Raw genomic sequence first — 24095 nt, forward strand, 5'->3', positions numbered from 1 at the left:
TGTTTTAATTTACTCTCTCAATAGTATAACGGAGGGCTTTATAAATTGTTATTTGGGATAAGAAGGGTCTTACTTGCGGCTTATAAAAGTATTAGAGTAGCTTAAGTTTTTTAGTGCTCCCCATCATTAGCTGAACTTACTATGAAACATGATCTCTTTTTTTATCATTTCTAACCCAAACTTAGCAAAATAAAAGTTCAGCAGCAGATTAATTCAGAGCTTAAATTGTAAAGGTGGAGGGGTTTCTCCTTTCAGCAGACTTTCCAAGCTTTTGTGACCAAGGAAGTAACTTGACTAAACCCCAAAGAAAATACTCCTTGTGGAGCTGTAGAGAAAGTAAACATCATTTAGTGTCAGCCAGATGCAGTCTAGAGTATAGGGAAAAGCTCCTGTGACCATTTTTTATCCAGTGCTTTAGTTTTTATTGACGTAAGTGGTGGGGTTATTTATTCAACAAGGAAAAATGAACGTAAACCCTGTATTCTTAATGGGATCTGCAAAATAGCGTAACATAAAATATTGTTGTAGTAATTAATTAATCTCCTATTTAACATATGTTGCCGGGATTGTTGAACTTTGTCTTTACTTCTGCCAGTGTTTGAAATACAGCTTTTGAATTCAAGAGCCCGAATTCTGTCCTCACATACAAATGTATAATCTCAGTTTTAACTGCTGTCAGCGCATTTTTATTTGAAGGATAGGTTTATCCCTAATATCTTTTTACTTTCATCTATATAACAACTGAACTGGGGTTTTTTTAAGGGGGTTTTATTTGCTCTTTTAGTACAGCGGCAATTGTTTTGGGCGAGTTTAGAGAAGGCAGCCCCATGTGTTTAGAATAAATGAGACATTACAGGGAAGGGATGCTCACACTTCTCCATAAGAGAACATAATTGATTTTGTGCTGCGATAATTAGGAAATGGTTCTCTTTGATACATTCAAGAGTCCTGAATTAAAAATTTAAAGTTTCATAACTGTTAGAAAAATGGATTCAGAAACAGCTTTAATGGATGAAACCCCATTATGCTATTGCAAACAGGGTCTCAAATCTAATACTGTTCTAATGCAGAGTCATACATCTGGGATACTCTGGTCTCTTAACATCCTTAGCCATTTTACTTCTGAAATGAACACAGTGATACGGACGGCTTGGAAAGAAAGCGCAGCTTTTGGAACAAAAAACATCTAAAAATTATCTTTCAAAGGTTTTGACAGGTAGATGTAATTATATGTAAAGGCAAATGTGTCATAGGGGAGGGAATGGAAAAATCTTAAAAGATGTGCAGGATTCATGGAAAACGCAAGAAAATGAACTTTTCGCTGCTATGAATTAGTCTTTTTTTAAGTATTCAAATTCATGCTCTGTGCAGCATTTCAAGTATTTGAGAATAAATAATTCTTAAATAAATAGTTGCAGCCAAGATCATCACTTCGTTACTTCAGACTTTTAATTTTATTTCTTCATTTTGAAAGGCGCTGGGGAGCATTTCAGACTTCTTAATTTTGCAATTTGAAAATCAAGCTCCAGGTTGTCAGTCTGTTCTGATAGACATGTTTTGTGTTCAGCCTTTTCATCACTCTTGTAGACAGGATTACTCAAATAATCCAGCCATCTAGAAACTTTACCTCTGGCAACGTGTGTTGCTCGCTGTTCTTGGATGCTAGAAGCATAATAAGGATTACAGGGGTAGCAGATGGGCTGAATTGATTTATAGCAATATTGCCTGACCAGTGTTTGCAATCTCACTGTGAGTATTGCAATAATTGATGCACATCTTCAACTCCTATCTCCCAGAGCTGTGTGAAAACTTGCCTGGTTTATGGATTTCTTCCTGGGATGGTAGGGCAACGCTCTTGCCTGTCATTATTTTAGTAAAGAAAGACCGTTTCTGGCTTTCCTAGTTATGCAAAGACTGCAGCTGTACAACTGATGTTAAGTAAACAAACGAAGAGGACAACTTCTGTTTACTTTTTACATCTCTGACCTTATAATCGGGAATGTTTTGCATGGGATAGAGCTAACTTGGGCTGACGCAGGCTAATTCCCTGGGTGCTCAATAGAGCATGAAAGGTTCATTCAGCTGCTTTGAAACATCTTGCAGCAGAGACCCCCCACGAGCATATGGGGGCTGCGTTTTAGTAACCTGAGGACGAGCTGGGGTGGGAAGTATGTGTATATGAGTGTGAATGGCCTCCATTCAATGCCTTAGCTGAGTGCTGTCTTCACTTTGTGCAGTTTCCAATAGCTTAGTAAATCTGCAGCAGGATTATTTACAAAATGATGTTATCAAATACATAAATATTATAATTGCAGAACAGAAAGAGGAAAGAAATTTCCAAAGCTGTGCACACTGGTCTCCTGCATCTCTTAGATCCTGTATTTCATAACAGAACAGAAATCCTCAAATCGGGGTGTCCACCATCCAGTCGTGCAAGCCTTCCCCATGATCATCTGCAGAGCCCAGAAGTGATTGCGGAGCTGAGGAGCAGCAAGTGCCCTGGCATGCCCAGGCAGTGGGTGCTGCTCTGGCAGGGCACTACTCAAGTGCTGGGGGGTTCTTAGAGACAGTGCTCCAAAGCTGGTCAAAATATGAGGAGCTTCGGGAGCTTCGGGGCTTGTATCGAGTTAGATGGTTTCACTGGAGAGAGGGATCCTGTGCCCACATCCAGCAGGTAGCCACCACAGTTGGGAAAAGGCTGCAGCTGTCAGGATATGCATGCTGCTGTGTAGGCTTGCAGCACGGTGGAATTAGATTGCTGGGAATAGGAGTCATCTGTAGCTCGTGAGCCTGAAAACATCATATGCTGGCTGCTGGCTTTTCTCTTTATTTTAAGACCACCAGGCAGCTCTTATTTGCATGCTCTATAAAACTTGTAAAGGAGTTTTACAGCCTATTTAGCGTACAAAAGGTATAACCAGCTATAAAACTAAATAATTGGCTGGACCGTGGCAACTACCACATGCCACATCATAAGCCAGGACACTCCAGATGCTGGTGGCACAATATAGCCTAGGCACAGGGTTGTGCCACATCCAGCAACAGTGATAAGTGTGTGTGTGCCAGCAGGGGACCTTCTGCTTGCTGAGCCCCTTGTACCCCTTTAGCTTTTATGGGTCCTCAGAATCTCATGGGATGGGGTTTCTGAGAGCTTCCATGTTGTTTTGGCTGTACTTGGGCCCTGACTCTCATCCATAATCAAATTTACAGCAAACTGTGCTGTAAGTGCAAGTCAGAGGATAAGAGATAGAAATCACAGTGGAAAACAAAGGGCACCTCGGCTCTGAAGCACAGTGGTGTCAGCTTGTGCTGGCAGGGAGTCTTGTCATTACATAATGATGCACTTATCCGAACGGCGTTTTGGATTTTGGGAGACAGATGTGCCTCGCAGTTGCTAGTGGAAGTTAAACGTTAAATATGAAACCCATTCATTTTCTCTTAGTCATACTTTGGATTTAAGCAGATGTTTTCCTAATTCGTGGTTTTCAAATGTAGCATGCTGACAAGACATTTATCATTAACTACAGCTTCATCCATGCAGTTCAGCAAATTGGCCAATTATTAACAGTGAGGGTTGCGTGGCAGTTGATGCATAGCTCCTGCTGCTTTGAAAGGCCTAAATTGAAACTCAATACATTTTTACAATATAAATTAATTGAACTTTGGACCACATCCCTGTTATTCGAGGGCTGTCTACTCTCATTTTCAGAATGATCAGCCATTTGTAATGTGCTGAGTAGCGCAGTCTGTGAGCACAGGCTCTTGGTGATGGAAGCAGTGATGGCTAACATGTTTCTAGTAGGGGCATAATGGTGGTATCCAAATGTAGACAGCATGGCATCAGTGGGAGTGTGGCCATGGGACAGTGTATGTACACATGGACCAGCCTGGCTCTGCCACAGATGATGCTGGCGGCATCCTGAAATGATGCAAGGGGGGCAGCAGGGTGAGTGCAGCTGCCTGGAAGCTAGTGCTGTCTCATACTTTCCATTATAACGTTTTGCTTGCTTATAACTTTGCTATACTTTACCCATTTTGATTTATTTTTTCCTGGTTTATGGTTGCAGATGCGGGGAGGAAGGGTTGGTGGTGGTGCTGTGAACTGGGGAGATGTCCCAAAGGTGCTTCCCAGTGCCTGAAAATATCATCTCCTATTTTCCTAGCTCTGGAATTCACACAGACAATTTAGTCAGCGTTTATTCATTCCATGTATGAGACTTGAAGGAGAATACTCAATGCACCTCTAATTTCTAGGAAGTATAAAGACCTTGATTTTCACCAGCTGGCACTGCAGAAATTTTGCATTACATTCCAACCAAACTGGGAAAACTCTTCAGGATGATTTGTAGTTGCTCCAGCTTCTGGCACATCATTCCCTTTTATTCCCACTATATTTGTGTCTGCACAACAGGGAAACAATATACTTGGTTACAGAACAGGTTGCCATGCAGGTTAATTAAATGAGAACTGTAAATGATTAAAATAAACACATATGGTGTATTTCATCTTGTTCTGTGCAGCCAGATGTGCTAGGTGTGACGTACCTACGGGGCTGGCTTTAAAGTACCATTTGATGTCCTTTTCTTCACATCCCCATGCTCTGAGGGGAAAAGGGAGAAAAGGTAATGTCACAAAATCAGGAGGAGCAGTCATGGCTCAGCAGGGAGGATGGAGGTTGCATCAAGTGCAGAGAAGAGGAAAGAGTGTAGATTCATGGACAGTGTTGGAGGACTTGTGTTGCCTTTGTTCTTGGTCTTCATTAGAGGTGTGACTTCTATGGGTACTTAAAATGATCAGAAGGCCTGATCCGGAGGTTGATGAGGGATGCAATGTGGATTCTAAAGCGAGATGTTTGGAACAGTTGTCTCCCTGGTAGCATTTTGATTGAGAGGGATGCAGCAGCAGATGTGGAAAGGACGATGTTGTGTTATGGCTGTGTTCTCAGTACGGCTGCATTCTCAATCACCACCTTGCTTTCCCTGTGTTTAGATAAGCTAGATCTGCAGAAGCGGCTATGCATCCCATCCTGGGGAGGCGAGTGCAGGTAGATGTCGTGTGGATCTGGCTAACCCAGCTCCTGATCCTTTGCAGTGCTGCCAAGCTCCTGGAGAAGAGTCCGTTCAACGTGGGCACCCCGAACCCGCTGCTCCCCTCGCCGGCCAGCCTGCAGCTGGCGCAGCTCCAGGCGCAGCTCACGCTCCACCGGCTGAAGTTGGCTCAGACCGCCGTCACCAACAACCCGGCCGCCGCCACCGTCCTCAACCAGGTGCTCTCCAAAGTGGCCATGTCCCAGCCGCTCTTCAACCAGCTGCGGCACCCCTCGGTGATGAACGCCCCGCAGGGCCACGCCGCGGGGCCGCCGCAGGGGCCCGGCATGGCTGGCACGAGGTTCCCCTCCGGCGGCATCGCCTTCCCCGCACAGAGCCCAGCGTTAGCCACGCCGGGGGGCGGGCTGGGGCCTGTCCAGGCGCAGGGCCCCAACGCCATCGTCGTGAGTCCCTTTGGAGGTGTCATGGCTCCGACCTCGGGCCAGCAAGCCGTGGTGGTGGGTCTCAACAAGGCGGGGACCTCCAGCTCCGCTGCCGCGGGGGGGTTTTATGAGTACAACAAGCAAAACGCCGCCGCTGCCGCCCCTCAGGCGTACGGCCCGGAGGGGGACCAGCACGGCTTCCTCAGCGCCGGGACCCACGCAGCCTCCTCGCCAGCAGGGCCACGCTACGAGGGTCACTTTGGGGCTCCCGGTCAGCTGCAGCACGAGGCGGCGGTGGCAGCCTTCCCCAAGGAAGCCTATGGGGCAGCGGCACAGCACGGCACGGCACGGGCCTTTCCCGGCGACCCGCACGCGGGCTCCCATCCGAAAGGAGATCCCGGTGCCGTGTTGCATGGCAGCGGGACAAGCAACCAGTGGGAAAACATCCCGAATTTCCCCGGCCAAAACAAGCCTGACCTCGCGCCTGGCGACAGCAGCCTGTGGCCGACAGCGAGTCAGCAGCAGTATGAAATAAGAAACGAGCTCTACAACCCCGAAGAGCCAACACCTGACACGAAGTTCAGCGCCGCCGCCCCCCCTGCCTTCGGCCGCCTCAACCACAGCAAGCAGAGCTTCGGCAGCCCGCGCATGAGGCAGAAGGAGGAGCGGAGCGGCGGCGCGCCCGACCTGCCCGCACGCCCGCTGCCGCAGCACCAGCTGGGGGACCTCCGCGGGGCGGCCCCCCTCCACTTCCCACACGTCTGCGCCCTGTGCGACAAGAAGGTCTTCGACCTGAAGGTGAGTGGGTTTAAGGCACCCCCAGTGCGTGGTTTGCACCCTCAAACAGGCTGGCTGGTGATTGATACGGCCGCTGGCTCCTGTGGCCTCTTGCCCCATGGAGGTGCACTGAGGGGACTGGAAACAAAGGGCCATAGTTTTGCGTAGGGTGTCGCGCATCTGTTCCGTGGCGATTACTGGGGTTTCAGGATCTGAGTTTGTTCCGCTGCGAAAGACAGTGAGATTACAGCGCTGGCGTGAGAAACGCGAGTGCAGGCTGCGGTGGCAGATCATCTCACGGGCCCAAAGCGAGGGGAGGAGGAGCTCCGAGCTGATCCTCTGCTTCTCAAGCTGGTATTGCAACCGCACATCCGCAGTTTCATCTGCCTGTCCCTTTCTCCTTGTGGTTCTGATCCCAAAGGCTTCCCCCTAACAGCCCTCTGGAAGCAGCTTGTGTAAACAAAACAGTGCATTTTGATAAATTTATTTTAATAATAATTGCATTTAATAATCCTTTATTGGGATCTCCTCCTCCTCCTGGTATCAGGAAGGAAAATTTAAGGCTCAGGGTCCCCAGGGATTTTGGTCTGGAAGCAAGAAGCTGCTCAGCACGTGCGGTGCAGACCACGCTCCCACTTCTCTCTTCGTACTGCCAAGGGACCTCCAAATTCACCCTTGGGAAGCAGCTTCCCGGTGGCGCAGAAAGCCCGTGTCCTAGGTCACGTTATACAGGTCAGGTCTGGAGAAGGCCACTTGTGTGGCCCTCTGAGCCCCACAGCCATTCCTGGGCTCTGCTGGGGTTGTGCTGGCCCCCTCATAAGCCCTGCTCAACAGCTCCTCACGGCCTTTTCCACCACATCACAGGACCAGCAGCTAACAGCAAAGGCACGTGTTCATGCTGATGGTGGCCTGAAAACATTAGGACATGTATACAGGAAGGAAGGTGGCCAGCAAATGAAGTAGTACCTGGTGCTTACACACAGTGGGGCTTTGGAGTATTTGAATGTATTTGCTCGTTCATGTTTCCCTTTTAATCTCTGAGCACCTGCTTGGAAAAGGGTTTGCTGTGCTTATTGCAGCTACAGGGCTGGTCTGAAGCATCCCCCACCTGGGCCATGCTGGGCATTTCTTTTTATTCATTAAACTTTTAAAAAGGGCAGGGAAATGTCATCATGGGGAGTTTCATTTGATCTGTTTGTCAGTGTTTAATGCACTGCCTCATTTGGATCACAGAAGTGTAAATAGCTAAATGGACTTTGACAAAGTTTGCCTGATCTATTACAATGAATAAGCACTGTCCTGGCTGCCCTGCCTGCTAAGCATCTTCCTGTGGGCACTGCAGGAGTTGAGGGTGCTCAGCACTCTCAGAGAAGATCTGAAGAGCTCTTGAGCTAGGGTGAAGTAGCTGAATTAATAGAAATATAGTGAATTTCAAAACTAATGCAGAGAAGCTCTCCCTTTGTAAAGTACCTGATAATTTAACCTACAAATAACAAATTGGTAAATGCATTGGATGAAGGTGCACTTGGCTCTGCATCACACAGTTTAATCTTCAGCATCTCAGTATTGGTTTTAGACTAAGGTAAACTGAATGGAGACACAGTCTCTTGTAAATTTGTTTCAGGATTTTTCCTATGCTCATCATCTCTTTGTTTCAATGTAGGACTGGGATCAGCATGTCAAGGGAAGTCTTCACATCCAAAAATGTATGGCTTTTTCAGATAAGTAAGTATTATTCTGATGACACTCTTCCAACTGAGTTTCTAACAGAGCATCCCTCATTCAGTGGCTTTACACTGGGAATTTACTGTCTAATTATTATGCTTTAATATTTATGGCACATTATGCATGCTCCTAAAGTCCTTTTCTTTTCTTTTCCAGCACTGGTATCCGGTGTGTGTTAAGCTCAGCAGATGGAACATTGCATTTATCCCCAAATAATGCAGCAGTTTTCAATCCGTCTAGTATTGAAGGTGAATGGTTGTATGTGCAATAGTTAAAACCACTTGTTTTAAAGGGAAGTTGGTCTCTGGGGGAAAGTGAACATTTAAAATGAAATGGGATGCAAGTTTCCAAGGAAAACTTTTTAGAGGCTGTGCACAGAAAAGCTAAAAGCCAAAAATGTGCCTTTCAAAGTATGAATTTATTTTCCTTTCGAGCAATGACTTGTTTTCCCAGCACAACTGAACAGTGTATAATTTGGTGTAGACACTATGAAATTAGTTATTATGTAAATGGGGCATTGCTTACTGAGCACACTAATGCACTTAATGTGAGTCGAGATTTTCATGCAATGTGTGTAATCCATTATTCAGATTATCCACCAAATGTCGGCACATCTTTTATCACTACATCAGCAAGATCCTTTGGCCAGCCAGGTCCTACATTTCCTTCTCCTCCATCAGCGGTAAGCATGAGTACCTAAGCAAATTGATCTCCGTGTCGGGAATCTTGTAGACGCCACATCTATCTATTGGAATTAAAACCATGAAGGCTTCCTTTTAGACAATAATCTGAATATTCAGTCTGGTAGTTCAGCTTCCCTGCAGATCTTTTATGCTTTTGATTTGACCAAACCAGAACTTGATTGAAGGTTTTTTTTCCCCAGTGTGAAAAGTTGTTGCTTGTTAGATTTGGGGAGGGGGGTAAGTGGTTTTGTGTTCATCCCATTGACCTTTTTTTCCCCATTTTCTGAGTCTCTTCAACTCAGAAAGGTTAGCTTCAAATGAAGATTTGGGTTAGTTTTTACTTCCTTTGAGTAATTGATCCAAGCAAATAGACTTCCATCTCTCTGGTTATTTACTGGTAGCCATTGTTCTCTGCTCTTCCCATGCTGGGGTGCTTCTCCCAGGTGGCAGTAGTGGCAGAAGTAGTGGCTGCAGTTCCACTGTTACTCACCTAGAGGTCTCAGATCAATTCATCGTGCTGGACTTTTTCTTAGTTTATTGTAGTGTACTGTTCATAGCATCTACTGCTCCCATAGCCTTCGAGCAAGTTTGGTTTGGTGTACATCTTTCCATGGCTTAGGTTTATTCTCCCCTCCCCTGCATTCAACACAGGTCCCCAGTGCTACTGACCCAAAGCACACAGTAATTCATAGCCAAATAATGAAAAAATGCCAAAAAAAAAAAAAAAAGATAACATTAAAAGTGGTTCTTAATTGACGAAGCAGTAAGACTTTAAAAGGAAAAAAAAAGAGGAGAGAAAAAAATGCAATTAAAAGCAAATCATCTACATGATGGAAGTGCAAAGTTGTTAGGGTTAAAATGAAGTTCCACATGTATCAGAAAGCTATGATTAAAGCTGGAGACAGCAAGGGTTAGTGTTAGGGCATTCACGGAATAGCAGGAGTATTCCAGAGATTCAAGTTTTCACCTTGTTAGCTTTTGTGTAGGTATCCTGATGTGTCCTCAGAAACTCTGGAATGCCAGGCTGAGTTGCATCCGTGTGCTACTCCAGTTCACATCAGGCATTGCTTACAGAAACATCACCCAGATTTGTTTAATCCAATCCATTTTCTATGTGTGGTTTTGCTGAGCAAGAGGTTATTTGGAGGGATTTTATCTTCTGTCACAGACACTGTGTGTGCAGGGGAGCAGAAAGCAGAGCTGCTCATGACAGCTGCCTCCAAGGTCAGAGGTGGAGTAGCAGCGGGTGTAGAGGAATGTTCCTTTTCATCATGTCTGTCAACCTCGCAACAAATGAAATTAGTGCTAATACCAGGATCATTTCTCCTTAGAATCTGTCACTATTTATCATTTAAGCTGCAGGCAGAAGTCCTGCTTCTCAGTGCCCTGCAGTACTATGAAAGATGAAAGAAACAATAATTTATTTTGATTTAATAATAATTTGAATAATTATTTCATTAATTGTAATAATGCATTACTGTAATGAAATGATGAAATTAATGAATTATTAATTGAATAATTTGATTTTCCCAGAGCCTGTAAATCCTCTTCAGAAGCTCATTGTGTGGGCAGGGAGCTATAGTAGAGGTGTTAAGATGGAGTTTGGCATCTGTCAGTCACCCTGCAACCAGGTGGCTTATAATTTATTACACCTTTGCACGGTAGTATTCACTTTCATCTAAGCTGCTGCCATTTAACTGAGCAATGGAAGATTATACTTGACCCTGCATGTAATCATAAACAAAGTGTTCAGATTTCTGAAAGAGCTAGCTCTCTGCTATCCATCTGCAAATAACTCTACCCCTCTTTAAAAGGCAGATGCAGTGCTACAAGCGTTCGTTCGGCCATGGAGAGCCTTTAGCACTGGAGGGAAGGGACTGACAGCTTCTTCTTTAGAAAAAAATCAGGCAAAGCTCAAGAAGGGATAAAGAATTTGAAAAGCAAGAAACAGAGGAAATGGAAAAAGCTGTAATAGAAAAAATGTGTTGGCGAAATAATATGGCACATGGTAGGGAATGCATATCACTGCTGTGCATCAAATTATTTTTGTAGCAGTTGTGCAACTGCATTGATAAAACGCTGTACACACCAGTCACAAAGAAAATTAACTTAGAATCTCATTGAAAATTACATTCAACACTTAACACACAACAGCTCCTCTAACTTCCTGTCTGTGGATATGGAAGGTGTTTATTCCTTTTCTGGCTGTGATTTACAGCTCTATTTAATGAATGGACCCAATTTAACTTCAATCAGCTGACAAGATTATTGCTTGGTACAGCCCATTGACTTCTGGTATGAGTACATGACCACTGCTTAATCACGAATTACAGCAGATTTATGGCATAGCCTTTAGATTTAAGCTATTGCCAATTGTGGGGAGGGGGTAACATCTCAGTCATTTTGATTTAAGGTACTGCTGTGCAGGTGTCAGAACATGGACTCTGGAGCCTCCGTAGGGAGCAGCTAAGTCTTTCTAGTCCCATAGACTCCTAACATACCATCCATAACTAATCTGAGAAAAGAAAGAGAAGGGTGTTCCTACACTGGGAACTGCATTTGCTGTCAGGAAAGTTTCTTTTTCCTCTGCTAGCTGTAGTTGTATTCTTCTATTGGGTACTACGTGCTTCCTTGCCAGAGGCAGGCAGCCATCACTTCCTTTTCTATTCATTTATGTTCAAGTGGAGTTGAGTTGCTTTATCTTTTCAGGATCAGGCATTTGTTATTTTTCTACCACAGAAAATATCATACTTCTGGATTTCTGCATTTATTTGACTTACCTTTTGCACCTGGACCAGCTATGTGGGATGTAAGCTAAATGGCAGACTACTGTATAATATATTGTCTTGCTGCAGCAAAACCACACAAATGGTTAAGTGGTGAACCCTGGAGGGAGGTAATGGGATAAAGGTGTAAATAAGATAACATTAGCTCTGTAACTTGTGAACTTGCTGACAAGCCAAACATTTGTGATGGCTCTGGTGAACTTGATCCTGCAAGATTACATGATTTGCATCCCCCCTTGAATGACACAATTTTAACTGAAGGTAGAGTTACTTCTTCAGTAAAATCCTAACAGCAGAGGTCATAGACAGGGAAGTGGTCTGGGAAGACTTAATCCTGTGTGAGCAATGTTTTGCGTGTCATTAGCTGGGGTAAATTATATGTTCCTCTCTGAGTATACCCTGGTGCCTCTTTGCACAGGGAGTGTAGAGCCTGCTTTCCATGTCAGGCAGATGGGCGTCTCTTTGGGAACTGCCCCAGCACTCCAAAATAGACTAACACCCTTGGGAAGTGATTACTGCACCTTTACCACGTGCCTGTGCCAGCCCAGTTTGGTAGCTCTGCCTGTCTGCGTGTCCAGTGATCACTATGTCCCCAGGAGAGAAGTCCCTCCTACTGTGTGTTGTTGTAATGAGAGGGGAAAGTAGTAGGTTTTCCAACCTGAGGTACAGTGTGTGTCTTCTTACAAGATAAACAAGGTCACTTTTACACCAGGCCCAGTCTGTTTCACTAGTGCAGAAGGAGGATTCAAGTTCAGCCTCTGCTATCCTGAACACCTCTATAATCCCTGAACTGATTTCTGACATCTATATGAATTTATACATGGGTACTGCAGTGAGCATCTGGTTTAGTTTCCAGGAACCATAAGCACCACGTAAATGGATGTTTTATGGAATACTTGAAAATATTAATTTTTCATGCATTGCTTGCAAACTGTCTGCTGAGGGCACTCAGCAGTGGTGCACAGTGCCTTCATGTGCAGGGAAGGCACAGACCCCCAGTGGGACCAATAGATGCAGACAGGCTCAGGAAGGCTGTCTGATTTGGCAGAGAAGCCATAGCGGTTCTGCTGGGGTACCAGATGGGTACTGGCCATGCAGAGACCTAGTCAGGAGGAGCTGAGACCTCCCAGTGACAAGGGCACCCTCCATTTCCAAACACCGAGGGGCATCCAAACTCTCGCTGATCCTGAGTACAGTGGCCTGTGCCCATGGCACCCCGGCTCTCTGCTGTGACATGCAAGGGAGCTGAAGGCCCTATGACTTATGAAGTCCATCAGGCTTGAGGTGGCAACTTAGCTTTTGCAGTAGTATCATTAATCCTGTTTGAACAAGAGCATCTCTTCTAGAAATCTTCTCTGGGCTTTGTCATTTCCAGGGATGGAGATTCCATTGCATACTGCACTACAGTTAAATGTTTCCCTTCCCATTTGTATTTCTAAACAAGGATGTTAAAATACAAGGTTTTAAAGAAGAGTATTTGTCCTTTAATAACAGAGCAGAACATTTCATTTTTTACAGAACTGTATGTCTGATTTAGTGGATGGAATATCTAAGATAAAAACATGGTTTTGAGTTGTTTTTTTCCCCCAGTTTCCCCAGAGGAAATCTGCACTGGGTCGAGTTGTTCACATCTGCAACCTCCCTGAGGGAAGCTGCACAGAGAATGATGTCATTAACCTGGGACTCCCATTTGGGAAGGTCACCAACTATATCCTCATGAAATCCACTAACCAGGTACTGTACGTCTGGGGTCACTGGTATTGATGTCTGCTGGTATAAAGATACATTGATATGAAGACAGAGTCTTTGGGGGGAAATACTTGGTTTTGTAATAGAAACTTCAATATATGAAACCTGCTCTTAAAGTAGAAGAAAAAATTGGTGTTCAACGAATGAGATGATGGCCTAAACATGACCACTGCCTCACAATTCTTGTTAAAAACCCCCAGACATCTCAATGAAGAAGTATTGTAAAATTGTACTTTAATAAATAAGAATATATTTTTAAAAAGTTAGTAACTTGGCTTTCTCTCAGCCGTTTGTTAGGGTCACTTTCAGACTCCTGTTGTTCTGTTTGGGAGGGTTTTATTGCTTTCTTACCCATACTAACAAAGCCGAACTGGGCATTGAAGAATGACTTGCACTGTAGTCTGAGCCAGCTGCCTTACACTGCTGGACTGTTGTTACAGCAGAGGCAAACCCCTCAGTGGTGTGATTACCGGCTGGTAGCAGAGCTCCCAGGTCATGGCTGCATTGGGTGATCTGTTGCACACATGCTAAAGGAAGGATGTGCCCTCGCAGGAGGCACTGACACCTCACTCACTCCACTTTAATCTGCACTGAATTGTAGTAGAGCTCTTTCTTCAATGTAGTTTAAGCCTACTATAAGTAGCTTAAGTCTACCAGTAGTGGTAGGCTGGGAAGAGCAGAAAGTCTTCTCTCACATACCTGCAGCAGACAGTATGGATGGATGTAGAATGCGCACCAGTGGTAGTGTGATGTTTCAAAATGCAGTCCTTACCCAGTTGTGAGTATGTTCCTTGACCAATTAAACTACAATCACATCAAATGCTATTTTGGTGTAAATAAAAGTGCTAGTTAACATCATTCAAGATTTTTTAACTCTTTTTCGGCTTTGTTCTGGCTGTTCATGCTCTGATGATCTGCTTTTATCTGGATCCCTTGCAATTATGCAAGACACAGCTGACAGTTTCAGGAGTAGTGCATGCTGCAGCATTACAGTTCTGCATCCTGTCGGTGGCTGACCTTGGTATAGAAGCACCAGTAAGGAAATGAGGGCAAGGTGGTGATTTCATATATTGAGAAAAATTAGATTCCAGGCATTTAATTTTTCAACTAAACTGGCTTCTAAAGTTGCCTATTGGCTTTAACAGCTGGATTGAAACCATTATTTGCAGTTAAAAGGAGACTGAGAAATGGACCGTTACTGTTTCAGCTCCAGGGCTGGAAAGCCACCTAGTTCTGTACTGCCAAGCATTTTGCATAAGAAGTATCCAAACAAAAATGATTGTGCTGCCTTTTCTCTCTGTATCTCTAATTATGTAGTAGATTTTAAAGCTCTCCCCATTTGTGCTAGGCCTTTCTGGAAATGGCTTACAGCGAAGCAGCCCAAGCCATGGTACAGTACTACAAAGAAAAGCCTGCTATGATAAATGATGACAAGTTACTTATTAGGATGTCTAAAAGATACAAGGAATTGCAGCTGAAGGTAAGATAGTTATTCCTGATCAGATCTCCTGCGTTTCTATGGCATGATCTGGAGAATGCATATAAAGATTCTTGCTGATTATTGATTCCTAATTAATGCATTAGTATTATGGTAAAAGAAAGGTAAATTAATGAATAACAATCCAATAATGATAACAATCCTTTATATTTAGCTACTTGCTCTTGCTCTAAATTTTGACTCTTGGAAGAGATCCCATTTTCTCTGATTCTCTCATACCATTACTTCAAAAATCCCTTCTGAGCTTCTTTCTCAGTGGGCTCCCCACATTTCTTGGTCTAACAAAGGTCTAAAACACAGCTATGTGCAAGATGCAACACGTCAACAAAAGTAAGATTGCCCTATCCTTTTAGTCAGGCATTAAACCTGAATGCAATGCTTTTCACTGCTTGGCATGCTTGAGCCAATGGTACAATCTCTATATCAACCAGTGATGGCAGGGCTGAACAGCACACTGATTTCTTTTTCTTTCCTGGAAATTACCTAAATTAAAGAGCAAATTTTGTTTTAATTATATTTTTTTTACCACACTTCTGATGTGGACACTTGAGTAATGTCCAAAAATCCATGCTCGTATTAAAATTATTTAATCTTAAGGATTAAAATTTAAACAGGGTTAAAACTTAAACAGGGGAAGTTTAGATTGGATATAAGGAGGAAGTTCTTTACTGTAAGGGTGGTGAGGCACTGGAATGGGTTGCCCAGGGAAGTTGGGAGTGCTCCGTCCCTGGTGGTGTTCAAGGCCAGGCTGGACAGAGCCTTGGGTGGGATGGTTTAGTGTGAGGTGTCCCTGCCCATGGCAGGGGGGTTGGAACTTGATGATCTTAAGGTCCTTTCCAACCCTAACTATTTTATGAGTCTATGGTATTTGTGGAAGCTTATGTACTGGCATGTGTAATGCTAAGAGAGTACTACTTTTTTCATGGAGACTTGGACTGGAACTGGAAATAGAGAGCTGAAAAGCTTCGTTGTATATTATCTAACACAGCACAAAGTTACTTTATAAAATAACTCTGTAATGTTCCAAGTTAAGAGGTTAAGGGGCTTTTTATGAGCCTTGAGTTAAAAACAAGTAATTCAGATGGCTTAGTTTGACGTTTGGAAAAGTCTCTTTCTCCCCTGTATGTGTATAATAGTTAAAGGAGACTTAAAAGGGTTGCCTAAAGTTCATAAACCAGACAGTGTTCTTCAGTGTGGTACAGTGAGGGGTTCAGATGTAAAGTGGCAGAGTCCGTGCGTCTTAACACAGAGGTGGAATGGAGAGTGTGTCAGTTTGCCTACATTTCAGGCAGATTTTCAGCCTTTCCCTGGCAGTTTTTTTTGGGTCATGGAATAATTTTTCTCTGCAGGAGAAACAGCCCTAACAGCCCTTTTCCTTTGTTAAAAAAAAAGGTAAAACCAGAAGTACGGTATGGAAGGGGGGATATGCGTGAGCTACTCACCACAGCAAACTGCTGGGTTCCTGCATGATTAAGTTGCTCAGCTTGGTGCATGCACCAAGTGTTTGGCAAACTGTGTGCACTCCGGCCTGGAGTAGTGCATCTTTTGTAAATGATCTTGAATCTCAAGTAATCAGCACTTCCAATGCAAATCTTTCTTGCACTTAGGTTTTCTGAAGCTCTCTTCTATGCATAGTCTGTTAGAACTATACTCCAGAATGAGCTAAACTCAGAGATGAAAAGAAGGCAGATCCTAGAGGACCAGAGATAGGCTGCTATAGGGATCGAATTCAGATATTAGAGGGATTGTCTGGGTTGTTTCCTCTTGCATCCAATTCCTAGAAATAGTGAATATGTAACAGGGCAAGCCAGTTTTCAAAGCCTGTTACAGCAGCCAAGTATGAGGAGGCAGTGCTACAACGTAATGGAGCAAACTTTCCATTTGTATAATTTTACTGTTTTGATACTAGTTGCAGAAAAGAGGGTAACCACAACACTGAAAACTAGTATTCTCAGCAGTAGTATAATGGAATGATGCATGTGTGCTGTTTCTTGAAGGACAAATCACCTGTGTTAGCTTGGAGAGTAGTGGAGCATGCTAAACCATGTCTTGTCTTATTTAGAAACCAGGTAAGAACGTGGCTGCTATCATCCAGGACATCCACTCGCAGAGGGAGAGGGACCTGCTGCGTGAAGTGGACAGGTAAAGTTTCTCCGTAGTTTGGAACTGGGACCTGGATAACTGTGTAAACCTGTAGGTGGAAAAAGCATATGCTGTGTGCTTCCCTCTCCTACCTCATTTGCTTTCTTAATCTGGATTTCACTTCAAATCACAGTAAAAATATAAGTGGATACAATAGTAGGTACAGGGCACGTATAATAAGATCAGATTGAAACTGTGCAGGTTGTGAAAACAAATAAGCTCTTTCCTACTGATGATGACTCAAAAAAATGCAACTGACATGTGAAGGACATACTCTCCCTTAAATGAAAAGCATAAAGGCAGGGATGTTGCAAGACCTAGCAGGGAGGAGTCAGTTCAGATTAAATGTATTTGAGTATATTTCCCATTTACCTGACTTCTGGGCCTTCCAGCAAAAATGGAGAGGAATCACAGTCCTAAAACTTCTCTTTTAAACAGGTGACCTTTGTCACTTTTGTCTCAGAGATGCCCTAGATGACTGAGTATTAAGGGTACAGTCATCATGGTCATTGTAAAGGTATTAACATATTGTAAGCTTTTAATTCTGAACTCCGATGGGATGCTTTTAAAAATGAATGAATATATTCTTGACAGTTCTGTGGGGATTAGTTGAGCTCTGTGGATATGGCACTGCCTTTTCTCTTGCTCACTGTGTCTGCAGCTGTGCAGCGCATGTCTGTGACAGGCCTGGGGTCTCAGGTTCACAGTCCCCAGGGCACTCCTCATGTGTTTCCAATGTACAAGGTCTTGGTAGACCGCAGTGGATGTGCTGGATTAGTTACAGCTGCTTTTCCCCTCTACAGCAGGTATGGCACGGAGAGGCCCCGCTCTCGCAGCCCCATAAGCCGCTCCCTGTCACCCCGATCCCACACTCCCAGCTTTACTTCCTGCAGTTCACCCCACAGCCCGATGGGGACGGGCAGGACTGACTGGGGAAATGGGAGAGAGTCGTGGGATCAGTCACCGTATTCTCGACGGGAAGAGGAAAGAGACAGCAGAGAATGGCGAGAGAATGGGGATGAGAAGAGGGACAGGACTGACATGTGGGTGCATGAGAGGAAACATTATTCCCGACAGCTGGACAAGTTTGATTTGGATGAACGGATTGAAGGAGGCAGAGGGCACAGAGAAAAATACTTGAGGAGTGGTTCCCCTGGCTCCCTTCACCCTTTATCAGGGTACAAAACCAGAGAAGATGACTATTACCGAAAAACCTCCAAGTCAAAGTCTGACAAGTTTCAGAGGCAGCTGCAGGATTTACCTGGGAGATCCAAGAGAAAGGAAGAGGCAAAGTTAAGGGAACGCAGGCATTCTTACAGTGAGGACACTGCCAGGGAGGAGGCTGCTGAACAGAAGCACAGCAAAGCATCTGAGGGCTCCAGGCAAAAACAAAGTGATAAGAATAAGGTGAAGAAAGCTGAAAAAGACCAAGAGGAAGATGCTGCTGCTGAAGGCAGTGATGTGAAGGAAACCAAAGCTCCTGAGAATGAGGTAAATAAAGATCTCGAGCTGTATTTAAGAAGGCAGCTGCTGAAGTAATACATTTTTGCACTGTTTTAGATCAGTTCTTGTGGGTGTGGTGCTGGTGACTTGCAACGTTTTGCCATGATAAAATCAGGGAACATAGGCTTAGAAGGAAGCTCAGGAGTTCATCTTGTCCACCTCTTTCCCAGATCTATGACACTCTTGCAGGGTACATGGATGTTGTCTTTCTGTGCAAGCACAGAACCTCTGGGTACCCAGTGAGGGGGAAGGGACAGACAACTGGAAACAAAAGCAAGCGACAGCCTGCTATCTGCATGCAAGTTGTGTGTGCAGGGGCAATTGTCCTACTGCTCTCTCTTCAAAGTCGTGCAGAGTACCCCATAGCTGCTCTCTTTGCATCCGTCACCTCCTTCCACTGCCTATGATATGGGTTATCTGAGAATTAAGTGGTACTTTAGAGGGATGCACAATACTTACAGGACAGTAATTCCCAGGACATTACAGGGAACTGGTGGATATACTGCTAAAATGGGGAATGAACTTTTAGTGAGGAACATTTTAGCTTTGGTCAACACAGCAGAGCAATTAGTTTCTGTTGATCATATGTCCCTACCCTCAGCTGTGGCAGGGATAATTCACACCACTCCTTTCAGTGTGCTGGCAGGGATCTCTTCCCCATGGCAGAACTACTGAATCAATTTACCTGTAAAATTACGGGATCTCAGGAGAAATAATCCCAGTTGGGAAAGCAACAGTGTTTGTGGGCTTGATTCTCCACTGGGAAAAATGCATGGGAACAGATCAAGATGCCTCATTCGCTCAGTCCCAGTACAGCCCATGCTCATATACCCACCCCATGGGGATCTTGTTACTGGCTCTTGGCCTCCTTTCCTCCCCCGGCCCCCGCAGTGATAGACTGCTGCCATCCACCCCCGGGGATGCTGGCACAGGAGGCTGCAGAGCTGCTTTGCTGACCAGGGGTCCATCTCCAGCTTGTGGCTTTGTGCTGCCAGGGCCATCTTTGGTTGTTTTAATTGACCTTGTGTTTGCTCTTCTCATGTGGGAGCCAGGTTGGTGGAAATCTCTAGTCTTGTAACTCAGCTGGTCTCTGCAGCAGGCAGCAGCACTACCTCATGCCATAGATATGTGTGTGTGTACCACCTTTTGTCATCTTTCTCCTTTGGCTGGTATTTCACTGTGATGGATGGTTTCTTGGGGGGAGATGTCAGGGAGAAATGTCAGACAGCATCCTAAATCACCAGTGCTGCACACTCCTCTGCATGTTTTTCAAGTTAAAAATGGCTTTGCTAAAGGCATACTTCTCCAGAGACTGCTGCTAATAAGCTATTTTAAAAGGAAGAAATATGTTTGAATGTTTTGAAGTCACACTTCAGTTTCACCTCTCTTTTACCAAATATCAGGTAGTTTTGTGGTTTTGTTCTTCCAAAGTATGAACAGTGCAAGCAGTTGCATTCTCGACTGATCTTCCCTCAATAGACAAAGCAGTTGAGATCTCCTGCAGGGTTTTAATGCTACTGCTCTCCTTACCAGGTCTGAGCCAACATAACAGATGTGGGTAGAGAACAGAGGAGCGGAGGCTAGAGATTGTAACTAATTCACATTCTCCCCCACCTGTCCTCCAGCCAATTCTATGATATAAATTACATCTAATTTTGTTTAAATGTCTTTTTCTTCATTCTCATTCTGTGCAGCTTTGCAAAAGGAATCCAATTGCTGGGTCTTTTCCCACAACTCAGTTGTCTTGCATAAACTTTAGAAATAAAGAATGTGACCTTGTGAGTGACTTTGCTTCCCTAAACCCAGAATAGAAGCACACTAGAGCACCACTGCGTGTTGCTATACGTGTATATGTTGTATTTATTTTAGCTTGAAAAAGAGGAGCAAGTTCCAGAGAAGAGCTCACCTTCAGCTAATAAACAAGGAAAAGAATCTGGAGAAATCCTGGAAAACACAAGACAAGAGAAGGTTGGTGACATGTTGTTGGTGCAGCTTCCATGACAAAATGAGTGAAAACTCAGGTTTGGTAGCACATTCTCCCCACTGAAATATTAAACTTCCATGAAAGGCATGTAAAAGAGTTGTAGAAGGGGGTTGTCTAAATTACCTTGCCTTATCTTGACCTCTGCTTTAAGGGATAGCTTTTCCTGAAGTCTCCAGAACTCTTTTTTTAGTTGCTCTTTGCCCATGTACATTGCTTCACATGCATAGCCCTTGGCACTGGCAACTGTAGGTAACGTATGCCCAAGTGAAGTGCGGAACTTTGTGACACATGCCCCAGAATAGGAGATGTGGTCAGTTAGTGGAGAAGGAGGGGACGAATGGTGACAACTTTGGTGTTAGATGAACTATAGAGAGTAGCCTCTTCTGATTGTTTCTGGTTTTAATTAAAAATGTCTTTGCAGCACCCCTGCTGCAGCATCGCAGTCAGGGACAGCAATGTCCTTGGAATTCCTCCAGCTTCATATCTGTAGGGTCATGGGTTGATAGTCAGATATGGAAGCTATTGATATCTCTTGCTGTAGAAAACTGATCTCCTGGCAAGAACAGCGTCAACTCCTGGAGTTTTCGTGCTGTTTTAGGATTCTAGGAGGGGAAGTGTGGGAATGGCCAAATAGGAGGAGAATACAGATTATTAATAGGTTATGTGTGCACAATGAGTCCGGGAGTTGAAATCTAAGCTATAAATGTGTCTTAAAAGTAACATTTACCATGTAATTCTAATACTTCTGAGGCCAAATATCAGTGCCTGAGTCCTGTAACTGCATGTATGAGGTATTTCAGATTATGTACCTTGGAGTGTAACTGTAGAACTGAGTTTTCTTAAGGTCTAGGCCAATTTCTACGAATACAGTCCCTGGCAGAGGGCTCTTGCTGGTGGGAGGAAATGACTGCAGAAGTTAGCCATGTTTCCTGAGTCACAACAGGAATTTAAAGGGAAAAGTGAAAGCCACAGTGTCTGGATTGGGGTTCAGTATATTCTCATTGTGCTGCCTATTTCTTGCCACCCTCGGATGGAGGTAGTGGAAGTGGTAGTTCATCACCTTGGGGATCACACGGTAGTATCAGTTGCATAATAAAGTAGAACAGGTTTCACCTTGTTCTACTGCTTACAGAAAAGTGAGAAGCAGGAGGCTGGAGGGGCTGTATTCCCCAAGGCAGCTACAGAATCTCCACAGAGTGAGGTTTATGTGATAATTTAAAAGAGATTGCTTGTCCTTGTGCATAAGGCTTAAAACCACAACACCAAGGCGTATCGGTCTTTGAAACTAAAATACAAGAGCGGTTAGGCATGACCAGATCCAAGTTCTCCCTGGCTACTGATGTTCACAGCCTACTGTTTGACAGTGATGATACCTATAATCACTGATCTCTGAACTGTCTTATGTCTTTGTGACAGGACCGAGATTGGGAGAGTGAAAGTGAGATAGAAGGTGAGACCTGGTATCCTACTAACATGGAGGAATTAGTGACAGTGGATGAAGTGGGAGAAGATGATTTAATTATGGAGCCTGATATAACTGAGCTTGAAGAAATAGTGCCGGTTGATCAGAAAAATAAAACTGCTTCAGAGATGTGTCCCTGTATGTCAACCATGTTAGAACTGAAAAATGATCACAGCCACCTAACCAGGAGTGAAGACAAATTTGCCCATAAAGCTTTAGAAGCAAACTTTAGATCGGCAAAGGGCAGTGTGGCTTCTAGCGGCTGCCAGGATGATGATGAGGATGATGAGAATGATGATGCTGTAACAGAAGCATCAAGCCTAAATCTGGACCCTGAGCAGAAGCCAGAGGAATTGCAGGAAGACCAATCTGCTAAGGAGTCTGATCCCCAGCAGAAGGAAGGAAAAATTGATAAGAGCTCTGACACTCGTTTAGAGCCCGAAGATCACCATATACCTTCTGTTCATCTGAAAGAAGAGACTCTCCAGCTCCCTGATACATTTATAGATGATTACAAACAGATGGGATCACAAGGAGCTGAGAGCAGAGAAGTTATGGAAATGCTTGTTAAAAATGCTAGCGAAGAAACAAGACACGGAAGCCAAGAGTGTCCAGAGGCCAAGGGTAAATACTGGTTCTTTCTCTTTAGCCTCCCGAGAGCCTTGCATGTTTTCTCTGACAGTAGACTGAAATTTATTGCTAACAAGAATAAATGTTGCTAATAGTATCAAGACTTGTCCTTGGAGCAGCTCAGTAAAAGAACCCCAGTGCCTTTCGCCAAGGTAAACCATTAGAGCCTTTTAGCTGAATAGTGTAAAGGAAATATGATAAGCAGCTTGCAAGCTTTCTGAAAGGCATAAGTTGCTATAATTGTCATGTCAAGGTTCACATGAGTTTAGCTGGACTCTTTCATTGCCCTGCTAAATTTACTTTGAATTGTCAATGAAATGAGTGACAGTCTCTGAAGGTCAACAGAAATGTATCTGTAATGTCTGGCTGGCTCCAGGACAAGGTGGGTATTCTTACACACTGTACTGAAGCATTACTAACATGGAAATCATCCGTAGATTGTTACTTCTTAGTCACTGTTCACGCAAATACATGCCTTTTGGTAGGAATTGCCTGATCATCTGTTACCTACCGCATGCTGCCTTTAATATAACTGATAGGACATGCTGTGAGATAATACCAATAATCATAGCTGCCTATTAATATGTTAGCTGTCAGGAAAAAAGGGATCTTGAATGTCTGAAAGTGAGTTCAGTTCCTCATCACACTTGCAAATGAAACTCGAGAGAATGGGCTGTGTATAATGACGTGAAGTGGAAAACAGCATAGACCATGTTGGCCAGGAATTCTCTTTCTTGTTGCTACCAGAGCCCGTGTGATGGAGTTGTGAACAGAAGCTGCTGGAAGATTTCTGAGGGGAAAATGCTGGAACATTTAATGTGAATGTCTGATTTTGAACTAACTTCTTCCCTCAGGACAGATTTGAAACGTCCTCAGTTTTCAATACTTACCTGTTTGTCCTGAACTCACCAGGCTTTGTATATTTGGAGATAACACTGCTGTGCAAATCCCCTGGGACTAGGGATGGCAAGGTTGGCTCCCCTGGGCAGCCAGCTGATTAAAGAGCTGGGTATCCCAACACCATAGTTACTTCCGTGTTTTCAGGATCTCACCTTCCAGCTTGCCAGCAGCGAGCCTGAAAACTCCAGGGCAGCTTGTGTTTCCCAGGTTTCTACCATGGACTTGATATCTGGGATCTGCAGTGCAAGGCTTTAGGCTCTTTGCAAATGTAGCTGCCAGCTTAGAAGCCCAGAAATCAACTTCAGTGGGATTAAGTTGCCACAAAGACCCTGGGTGTCTCAAGAAGAGCTAGCTGAAGCTTGCGGGTTTTCCCAGGATCTCTGCTGCAGATTTGGGAACCTGGAATGGGCTGAAAGTTAACTCGAAAGCCAACCAGCCAGGAGCTGGGATTATTTTCTTTTAAACCATGTAATAGATGTATTTAAAACAATGAAGAAAAATTCATTCTCATAGCCAGAAATTGCAGATCTTTGAACTACAGACTTGAAAGGCAGGAAGGATTTGGTTTGGGCAAAAATGTATTTGTTTTATGAGAAAATATATCCCTTATCTAGGTGAACTTTGCAATGCAATAGAAATCTTGTCAGGGTAAGGGAACCAGTTCTTTGATGTAGAACTGAAGAATAAGAATCAAACCAGTTTATCTGTAATCCTGTTGTTCTGTGATAACAAATTCCTCTTTTTTTTTTTTTTTTTTTTTAATAAAAGCAATTCACGTGTTGGTAA

At 44.0% G+C, this 24095-nt stretch overlaps 1 protein-coding gene across 4 annotated transcripts in view; it reads left to right on the forward strand.

The window, feature by feature from the left end:
* RBM20 (RNA binding motif protein 20) overlaps window positions 1-24095 on the forward strand; it is a 125198-nt gene that overhangs the window by 91588 nt on the left and 9515 nt on the right. For 3 of the 4 annotated variants that reach the window (XM_065672223.1, XM_065672224.1, XM_065672225.1), the window contains 10 exons: window positions 5092-6268; window positions 7911-7972; window positions 8129-8220; window positions 8563-8654; window positions 13032-13175; window positions 14539-14670; window positions 16751-16830; window positions 17634-18321; window positions 20203-20301; window positions 21734-22403. In XM_065672223.1, the coding sequence (XP_065528295.1) occupies window positions 5092-6268; window positions 7911-7972; window positions 8129-8220; window positions 8563-8654; window positions 13032-13175; window positions 14539-14670; window positions 16751-16830; window positions 17634-18321; window positions 20203-20301; window positions 21734-22403 (3236 nt within the window). The remainder of the gene's footprint in view (window positions 1-5091; window positions 6269-7910; window positions 7973-8128; window positions 8221-8562; window positions 8655-13031; window positions 13176-14538; window positions 14671-16750; window positions 16831-17633; window positions 18322-20202; window positions 20302-21733; window positions 22404-24095) is intronic. The other variant, XM_065672221.1, reaches the window with a different exon arrangement.

The sequence above is a fragment of the Lathamus discolor genome, chromosome 3, assembly GCF_037157495.1.
Source record: "Lathamus discolor isolate bLatDis1 chromosome 3, bLatDis1.hap1, whole genome shotgun sequence".
Classification (NCBI taxonomy): Eukaryota; Metazoa; Chordata; class Aves; order Psittaciformes; family Psittacidae; genus Lathamus; species Lathamus discolor.